Source organism: Erythrolamprus reginae, chromosome 2 (genome assembly GCF_031021105.1).
Source record: "Erythrolamprus reginae isolate rEryReg1 chromosome 2, rEryReg1.hap1, whole genome shotgun sequence".
NCBI lineage: Eukaryota > Metazoa > Chordata > Lepidosauria > Squamata > Dipsadidae > Erythrolamprus > Erythrolamprus reginae.
The window spans coordinates 158,181,713-158,191,479 of record NC_091951.1 but is presented as its reverse complement, the minus strand read 5'-3'; the positions used below and the strand labels follow the sequence as shown (position 1 = coordinate 158,191,479).

Sequence of the window (9,767 nt, the reverse complement as noted above, 5' to 3'; positions counted from 1 at the left end):
GTTTGGCAAAAGGAGGCCGCCGAGAAGTGCCACTGCCCGGCTGTCACCTTCGCAGAAGAGCCACGGAGCTGTCGGCCGGTCGGAAGGCTTAAAGGGAGGTGGGGAATCTCAATAGGGAATTCCATGGGCGGAGCTTTGATGTCACGAAGACGTCCTTCCTGGAGTCCACGTTTTGGCCGGCCAGGAAGGACATCTCCGTGACGTCAAAGCTCCGCCCATGGAATTCCCTATTGGGATTTCCCACCTCCTTTTGAGCCTCCCGATCGGCCGACAGCTCCGCGACTGTTCTGTGAAGGTGACAGCCGGGCAGCGGCGCTTCTCGGCATTCTCCCGAACCCAAACGCTGAACCCGAACTTTTGCCGAACTTCTGGGTTTGGCGTTCAGGAGAACGCCGAGAAGCCCCCCGGCTGTTTCGGAAGGTGACAGCCGGGCAGCGGCGCTTCTCGGCGGCCACCCAAACCCGAATTTTTGCCGATCTTCCGGGTTCGGTGTTCACGGCGGCAGGTTCGTAAAGCGAAAAAAGTTCGTAAGAAGAGGCAAAAAATTTCTGAACCCCGGGTTCGTATCTCGAAAAGTTCGTAAGGCGAGGGGTTCGTATCATGAGGTACTACTATATTTGCTTCATATTTTTATAATACTACAGTAATTTGTCCTGACAGTAATGATGGGGTGTTTGACTCAGACCGCTAACACCACTCTCAGTAGCACTGATGACTTTACCTACTTTGGTTAACAAAATGTCTGCAAGCAGATGTCCAAACTCAAGATAAGATTTAGGACTACAGAAAGATATTAATTGCATAGAAACCTCAAAAATCTGCTTTCTAGCTCCAAAGATTCTCAACTCAGCACGCATCAATAGTATTTTACCTTACATTATAAGGCATCTTATGCTTATAAAATCTCAACATCAGCAAAATCTCTAATTCTGCTCCCTTCCTGTTTCTTATGTGTAAGCAACAGCATGTAAAATGTATATATGTATGCATGTGTGCGTGAACACGTTGGGGACCCTCAAGTGGTCTCAACCACCTAAGAGTATAGCAATTTCTCAGAACACATGGCTTATTTAAGCAATGATTTACATACATCATATTTTACATGGAACTGGTTTCCATATAGAATCTTCCAATGTGTAAAAATCTCCTGAATTACATATACCTGCATACACTCACATACACCCAGATGTTAAAAATGAAACAGCATTCACCTCCGAGTGTCATTTGCTGACATTTGGCAAGTTGAAAAACATATTGTCTTTTCAAGTTCTTGAGAACATTGTTCTATAGTTCTCCAGGGTTGATTTCCTATTATCTGCTGATATATTTGGCAGAATGAAAATCATATTTTCTTTGCAAGTTTCTGAGACACTAGTTCAAACAAGTTAATTGCAAATTCTGAAGTTTCTAGAGATCAGTGCTGTTAGTCCCAGCTCCAAACCAATGCTGTCTTATATATTATACCCTCTAGTTTCCAAAGCCAGTTGGAAGTATGTCTTACATACATTCCCTTAAGACAAACTTTTTATATGGCATTTGGCAGGTATCCTAAATATAGATTTCTTCACAAATTTGAAAATTAATGTAATTTGTTCTAGGACCTGAGAAGTGTTGAAACTTCATTATTTGGAAGAAAAATAAGGAACTATTTTTCGTAAGAGAATCTATTCAGGAGAATGAATATATATTTATATGTGTTTGTGTGTGTGTGTGTTTTCAAATCATATAGCTAAAATGTTCAAGTACAGGAAAGTATGGAGTTGTAGTTTTCAATGCACTCCTCTGTATTGTTGAGTAACATGAGTAAAGCTAAGACTCTTGAAAAAGAGCCCCTAATCTTATTTCTCTGGTTGCTAACTACTGTGGTTTGTTTCTCCTGCTAATATCCAAGGGGACAGTAAAGGGAGAGTCAAATGAGAAAGAGGAAGAATGCTTATCTGCCTTGGAGCTCAATAATGTCTTAGGTTAAAAAAGCCCACACTTGTCGGAGACTCCTTAACAGTTACTGTGATCAAATTAGCCGTCACATCTGTGACAAAAACATGTTCAATAAGACTCCGGGTAGGTTTCCAGTCTTGGCTAGTCTGGATGGAAACAGACGTATTCTGGTCTGCCCCAGGACAAGAAGCAGAATCTCTGTCAGAATCAGAGCTAGTCTCCTCTTCTCCGGTGCTCCCTTCCGACACGCCTGAAGTCTTGTCTTTTGTAGCACATCCTTCCTGGGCACAGGTGGTAGCTGCATCTCTCTCACTAGGAGCTGCTCTTTGTGCTGGTTTCTCACCTTTGCAAGGATCTGCATCTGTTGGTGTTGCCCCTGTGTTGGCGATGTTCTGGCCACTCCCAGGTCCGCTGCCCTTGGACGCGCTTGTCTTTGTTGCTAAACTGTTGCCACTGCCTTTGCCACCTGCCCCGCAGCCATGGTGAGAGATATGGCTACTGCTGGCGGAGTTTGCCCCGTTCTTCACACTTTGCAGGTTTAAAGCTTGTAGGTTGAGCTCTTGGTTGCAAGATGGCTGGCTGCTGGGAGAACCAGAAGGAACTTTGTTGCCATTATGCAAGTTCCCTGCCTTTTGCTCCCCCAAGGAATTGCCACTCGGTCTCTTGGTCACTTTGGAGCCTTGCACAGTCAATTCCACGTTTCCAGAAGCTTTCTGGTTTTTTAGTTTTAAATCCAAACCTAGGCTGTTCTTGCAGGACATAGCTGACTTCAGAGTCAGTCGCCCCACTGCAGAGGCATCTGCGGAGCTCTGGTTCTGTGACATCCTACTCATATAATGGACGATGGAGCTTTGCCAGCTGATACCACAATTTGGGCTTCCCACAGTAGTATTCTTCACTAGGCTGGAAAGGTTATCATTGGAGGATGCTCCAGAACAAAAGCCACCGAAGGCACCTTGTGCTTCCTTCATGTGGGATTTAAGCATGGCAATGCCAGAACTTTGAGCATTGTGTTGCGGCTGCCCCTTGCTTGCCAATTTGGAACCCCCTCCCCCTCCCAACTCCTTCCTATTTGTTTTAAGCACCTTGGTAAGGTTGACTGTCCTCTTGGCTGCCTTCTGATCTGGAGGCAGTGGCTTCCGCCCACGTTTCTTCCTAGCTGAGTCCCTGTTTTCAGGTTTGGCAACTAAAATCTGAGCTTTCTTTTGAGGCACTGGGTGACTCTCCCTGTTCCGCTGACTTCTCTTTGTCTCAAGGTCACTTTCATCCTCTTCATCGGAAGAGGAAGTTGAAGAGGAGGTAGAGGAGGAAGAGCTGCTGGATTTGCTCTTGGAAGGTGCTTCAGGTTCCTTTAAATACAGACAAAACAGAACAACAGCAACATGAATATGGCCCATATCAATGCTTCCATGTCAATGTATTCTACAAAATACACTTATCTAATAATCTTGCCAAAACTTTATTCTCTTAAATAATGTTCATAATAATAATAATAATCAATTTTCTGTCTCAATAACTGTTTACTTTTCAAAACCCAACAGAATTTGCTTTTATAATTTGCTTATTATATTTCAATATGCAAACGTTTCTTGTTAGAGACTTAATTTTCGTAAGTAAAATTAGATGCTGCCAATTATGAATAAATATTGACTCCAAGCAATAGGAATCGAAGGCTGTGCAAGAGATTACTAGACACCATAGCAGGTGAACTAAAACTATCTACAAGCAAGAATGCCCCCGTGACTGTAATTTCAAGGGGTCCTATAAGCCACCATTACTTACAACATTTTTTCTTGGTCTGCCTCTGGGTCGTTTGCCTCTTTTCCGATTTTGTACCTCTTTCTCATGTTCCCTGGGAAGACAAAAAAAGTTATCGTCTTATTTTTCTTTTTCAGAAGAAGGTGCCTTATTTTTATTTCCCGATAAACTCACTATGCAGGAATCTTGTGATGCATCCAGACTGAAATCTTTCTCACTACATAGGAATATTGGTTGCTAGCACAACACACATTTTCTTGTTTCTTATACTGTATAAGAGTATGCTGTATCAAAATCAGAGTTCAGTTGATATGCTGTAATATTTTGTCATTCCCTCCAAGTATTTTGTGTGCAGAAATAAATAATTCCGGTTTTTCTACCTTGCAAAATATATTTCTAATATTAATGGTATTATTCCCTCTAGAGAAATTTTTAATATTTTAATAGACTTTAAAAACCTGACAATGTCTTTTTAATCAGCAAACACTTAACTATGTCTAATTTTTGTTTATATACATTTTGTACATTTTCAAAGAACAATTAAATTTAATTGTTGATTTAAATATACAAATAGCTATAAATTTAAAAAAATGTATTAAATATCAAGTATATATACTACATATGCAGAAAGATATGATCAAAAGTAATGGTGATGTTACTTAGAAGCAAAACAGAAACAAACCCATAAACAAAAGCTATTAAAAGAATTCAATATGGAAAATTGCTACGGAAGTCTGGATTTCAAAAGATGAATATTTCCAAACAGGAAGAACAAATTTATCCAGAATATTTGGGCTTACTCAAAACCACATTTGAAGTTCAGCTTACATCTCTAGAACAAGCAATGAAATAAAGATACTTAATCCAGTGGTATCGAAGAAATGGTAAAAACATTGTTTCTGTGAGAAAATGAGTGTGTAACAAATGCTTGCATAGAACAATGTATTCACTGGACTACAAAGAATTATTAGTGAAAGATAAGGACTTTTCAGAGACACTTAATAATACTTTCTTTACACCTGACTTTATTATGGAAATAGATTGGATGTACCAGACAGTAGCTATATTTTCAAGTTGGAAATCCAGGGGAGAACCATTACAGTAAATTACAGAAATAAAACATGAAAGTACTCATATTCTAACAAAAATGTTAAAATATTTTATAGTATCATTAACAGAGATTTCCAAAGTGGTCAAGGCAATATTCATGTTAGGAAGAGCTGCAGAGAATAAAGCTAAATAAAATAATACCTATTTTAGAGTAAATCATTAGAAAAAAATATTTCAAATATTTGGACTTTTAAAAAGTTATTTTGAGAATCTACAGGCAATATTTAGAGGTGCAGTGAATGATGTGATGATGGCGTGTTATTAATTCTTTGTATGAAGTTCACCGGTGGATATAGCTGAACCACCAGATACTGTTTACTTTCAAAAGATGCTTGATGAAGTCCCTTATGAAAGATTCACAAGAAAATATATCAGCTGCTAGAGGGACAGAATGTTCCCTCTTTGGTAACCTTTGGGAAAATAATGCTGGATTAGACTGGATTGTTTAACCTACTCCAGCAGGGGTGTCAAGCTCACGACATCACAGCAGTATCACGTGACGTACTGCGACTTCCCCCTTTTGTGAAACCAGGCGTAGGCGTAGCCAGTGTGTGACATATCTGGCCCGTGTGCTGCGAGTTTGACAGCTCTATGCTAGAGCTTCCTTACATTGTTAAGGCTAAATATCTTTTTTTTTTAAAATAAATTTTTACTAAATGTCCATGGTGCCTCCTCCAAGAGGAGGTCACAGTATTTGTGGGAATATGAAAATGAATCAGTATGTATTACAAGGAATCCCAGAAACAGGACCCACCATTGCTAGATGCAATTAACATAGACAGGCACTAGTACCAATCCTGGGACTGGCTTGAGGGAGTGTCTTTCTGTAGTACTGCCACCTGTACTGGTTTTTTGATTCTCTAGAGCAATGATGGTGAACCTTTTTTTCCTCAGGTGCCGAAAGAGTGTGGGCGAGCATTATCACGCATGCGCAAGTGGCCACACCCGCAATTCAATGCCTGGGGAGGGCAAAAACAGCTTCCCCTACCCGCCAGAGGCTCTCTGGAGGCCGGAAATGGCCTATTTCCCAACTTCTGGTGGGCCCAGAAGGCTCATGTTTCGCACTCCCGAGGCTCCATAGGCTTCCCTGGAGCTGGGGGAGGGTAAAAATGCCCTCCCCCTTCCCCCCGGAGGCTCTCTGGAATCCAAAAATACACTCCCAAAGACTCTGTGCGAGCCAAAAATCAGCTGGCCAGCACACACATGCACATTGAAGCTGAGCTAGGGCAACGGCTCGTGTGCCAGCAGGTATGGCTCTACATGCCACTGTGGCACCCGTGCCATAGGTTCGCCATCACTGCCCTAGAGACACCCAATATGTTTAACTGCCTTTATATGTTCTCTGATCTTTAGCTATTGTCTGGTTTCTTCCAGAACTGTCTTATGTAAATTGTTCCAATTTTTTTCCCCTGGTAAATGGGGATACATTTATCTTTAAAGTAATACTGGAACTATTTATTTTGATAATGTCAGTCTAAAGTCAGTCTATTTACAATCTTTATCCCATTCCAGTGTAGTTCCATTACAGTTGAGATTTATACATCTCAGCAAATTCCTATTATCTTTAATGGAGATTTGCCCAAGCTGTGCAAGATTCAAAAAGGACACCAGACAAGGATGTTGTTTATCTCCATTGCTTTTTATTTTAGTCTTGGGGGCTTTAAATAGAGACAGAAAAGATTTAAAATAGAAATCAAAAAAGATTTTTTTAAAAATTAACTGTAAAGATTAAAAAAAGAAACATATGAACTGTGAGTTTTTGCTAATGATTTGAGTTTTGTTTCTGCAAAACCTCTAAAATGGAATGGAATATTTAATGAAGAAACTGAGTGACCATGGTGCCCCAGCTGGCTTGAAATTATATAAACAAAAACCAAAAATGGTGGTTAAGAATATGAGTGTATAAGTTCATGAAATTTTAGTAAGAAAGTCGGGCATTAAGGTGGAAAAATGTCAAATACCTAGGAATTATATTACTAATACAAATTCTAAATTATTTCAGAGTAATTATGTGATTTACAGTCCTCAAGCTTACAACTATTGCAGCATCCTCAGGGTCATGTAGCATGTATTTTCAATGTTTACACCATTCCACCTCTTACCCATTAGCCATTTTCTTATATAAAGCAATTGAATACTGTACTTTAATAAAACATATTATTATTCAAACACAACTTATAGGTAACATCTAGGCGATGGGCAGCATAAAAATTAATAAATACATACATATGATTTTTAAAAAGTCAGCATTATTGAAATTGGAAAGTAAATGTATGTTTTTAAAATACATGACATCTAATGTATTTAGTTCAGAGGTGGGCTTCACATAATGTAACAATTGGTTCCCCTAGCGCAGAATCGAAAATGTGAGTGTGTGTGCACATGTGCATGCCTTCCGCACTTTTGCGCTGCTTCAAACACACAGCAATTTTATGCGTGTGGCTTCCAGCATACCTTCTCAGTACAGCAGGAGAGGCGTGGAAATCAGCTGGATGGTGTGGGCGGGGCGAGCAAGCCAGAGAGTAAGATATGTAGAATGGGATAGCACCGGGGCAGAAGAGCTGGCTCAGCCAGTAGTCGGAACTACCAGTATGGACGAACTGGTCCAAATTGGCAGCAGCCCACCTCTGATTTAGTTTTCTTTTTAAAAAAAATTATTATTATTATTATTATTATTATTATTATTATTATTATTATTATTAATTAGATTTGTATGCCGCCCCTCTCCGAAGACTTAGTTCCTTTTAAATGGTACACATACAAGCCTAGACATAAAAAATGCAAGCAAATGAATTAAAAAAAAAAAAAAGATTAGTGCAGTATTCTGTATACCCGCAGATGTTCTGAGATTGCAATCGGACTAATAAACAACCATCAAATAACACAGAAGAGATGTAGAAAATTCAGCTCTACCCTAACTTATTTGGAGTAACATGGTAGAAACAAATCATAGAATGAATACCCAACTGATTTACATAAAACACTAGACTAGATGGCGAACCGTTTTTGCTTCATGTGCCAAAAAGGGGGCTGCTGGGGTGTGTGTGTCGCGTTCATGCGTGCCCACACCCATAATTCCATGTGGGGCCCTTGTTAATGTGTGAATCACACCACCACCCCGCTCCTGGCATGCAGTGGCATGCCCGTTTTACACTCTTCCCAGGCTTCATAATCTTTCTAGGAGTCTGGGAAGAGTGAAAACGGCCTTCCCTCAGAGGTCCTCCAGAGGCTGGAACCATTCCATTTGCCAACTTCCAGCTTAACCGGAAGTTCCTTTTCTCTCTCTCTCTCTCTCCCAGGCTTCAGAGTCTTTCTAGAAGCCTGTGGAGGGCGAAAACAGCCTTCCCTACCCACGGAGGCCCTCTGGAGGCAGAAATGGCTTGTTTGCCAACTTCTTCGGGTGCCCACTGATATGGTTCCACGTGCCACTTATGGCACATGTGCATAGGTTCACCATCATGGTACCAGACCTTACTATTGCTTCACTATTATTGCTTTTAGGATATAATTACATTGGAGAATTTTTATTTTTTTTAATAGAAACACAATGCATATTACTTAATGTCAATATATATAACACATCATTATAACTTTGAAATATATTGCTCAAAATGTAAATTTTGATATGCTGCAGATCTGGTGTACAGTATTCCTTCTAACACTGTATGTATTCGTTACTTATCACATAAGTCCATAGTTATTATCACTTTTATATTAAACAAGTTTATAGTTCTTGATAATGTTCAAATACTGTACTAGGGGGATAGCTAAAATATATGTGTGTGTTTAACATAGTAATTAATACATAATTAGATTGACAGAAGTCAATTGGAGCCCTAAAGGTGACAATAGAAGACCTGTCCTGATTATAAGGTTCCCTGTTCTAACTCTTGAATAGAATCTCCAACAGCAAGGCAATTACAACCAGCCATTTGGAATATTCCCTATAGCAAGGAATGCATTGACACTCACGAAGAATGAGCTAGATAACTTTCCTGTTTGGGATTTACAAGAGAGATTTGTTAAAGCTTTAAAAAAAATTGTGAGGAGGGACAAAGAAAAAATGAAAATAAATAGTTTTATGGCATTATTTGAAAGAATTAAAGTTCAAGATTGTTAAAAGAAAAAGGAATAAATAAATGGCAACTCTTAATGGATTTTTGCTGGTCAGGACTGAATGACAAGGCTTTAAGAATTTATTTACAGATAAGAGATGGGATATGATTATTTGTGTATTTTAAGAGGTGATAATTCACTTAAATTGTTTATACTGACTGTAGTGAAGAGAAAACTCATTTCCTTACATATTTCTTTTCATTTACTTTACTATATTTTTTATTTTACTTTCTGTTCTATTTTTATTTTCTGCACTACTTTTTTGATCTATCCTTTATTTGTTTAATTTTAATTAATGAAATTATTTAAAAATGACATCTGGACAAAACCACATATGCTTGAATTGAATACATTGCCAAGAAATGCTCTGATAAACCCAACTACGTACATTTTAAAAAAACTGACAAAGAACGGGACCTTTAGAATGAGTTGATCTAAAATGATCTAATACGAATAATCAATTTACTCAAGGTTTATTATCTCAATGTAGGTCTTTTATTGATAAAGTTATACATGTCATCCTGATGCCATCGCTTTAAGAATTTCCCTCATTAATGGATTTTTAAAAACAACCACACTTCCCCCTCCCCAATTTGTTACTGAGGAAACTAAAAGAAAAATCTGGCTCAGAAATAAAGCCAAAAATCAAATGGGTCCTTGGTGCTCTCGAAGCTTGGTTGTTTTCTTGCAGAGATTTCATAACCCAAATTAGGTAACATCATCAGTACTAAAAAGACAAGGCATATAAGAGGCTTTCTCAGCATCCAAATAAATTATAGCTCTTAGACTCTACTTATTTTGTAGTACAGCACAAACATAATTAAAAACCTGATATGTCAGAAGCT

The 9,767-nt window shown here is 38.9% G+C and overlaps 1 protein-coding gene across 2 annotated transcripts in view; it reads right to left on the bottom strand.

Moving 5' to 3' along the window:
- Positions 1–368: 368 nt before the first annotated feature.
- CBX2 (chromobox 2) overlaps positions 369–9,767 on the bottom strand; it is a 31,841-nt gene continuing 22,442 nt past the window's right edge. For both annotated transcript variants that reach the window (XM_070740173.1, XM_070740174.1), the window contains 2 exons: positions 3,721–3,790; positions 369–3,287 (listed from right to left, as the gene is read on the bottom strand). In XM_070740173.1, coding sequence (XP_070596274.1) covers positions 1,950–3,287; positions 3,721–3,790 — 1,408 coding nt within the window. In that variant the 3' untranslated portion in view covers positions 369–1,949. The remainder of the gene's footprint in view (positions 3,288–3,720; positions 3,791–9,767) is intronic.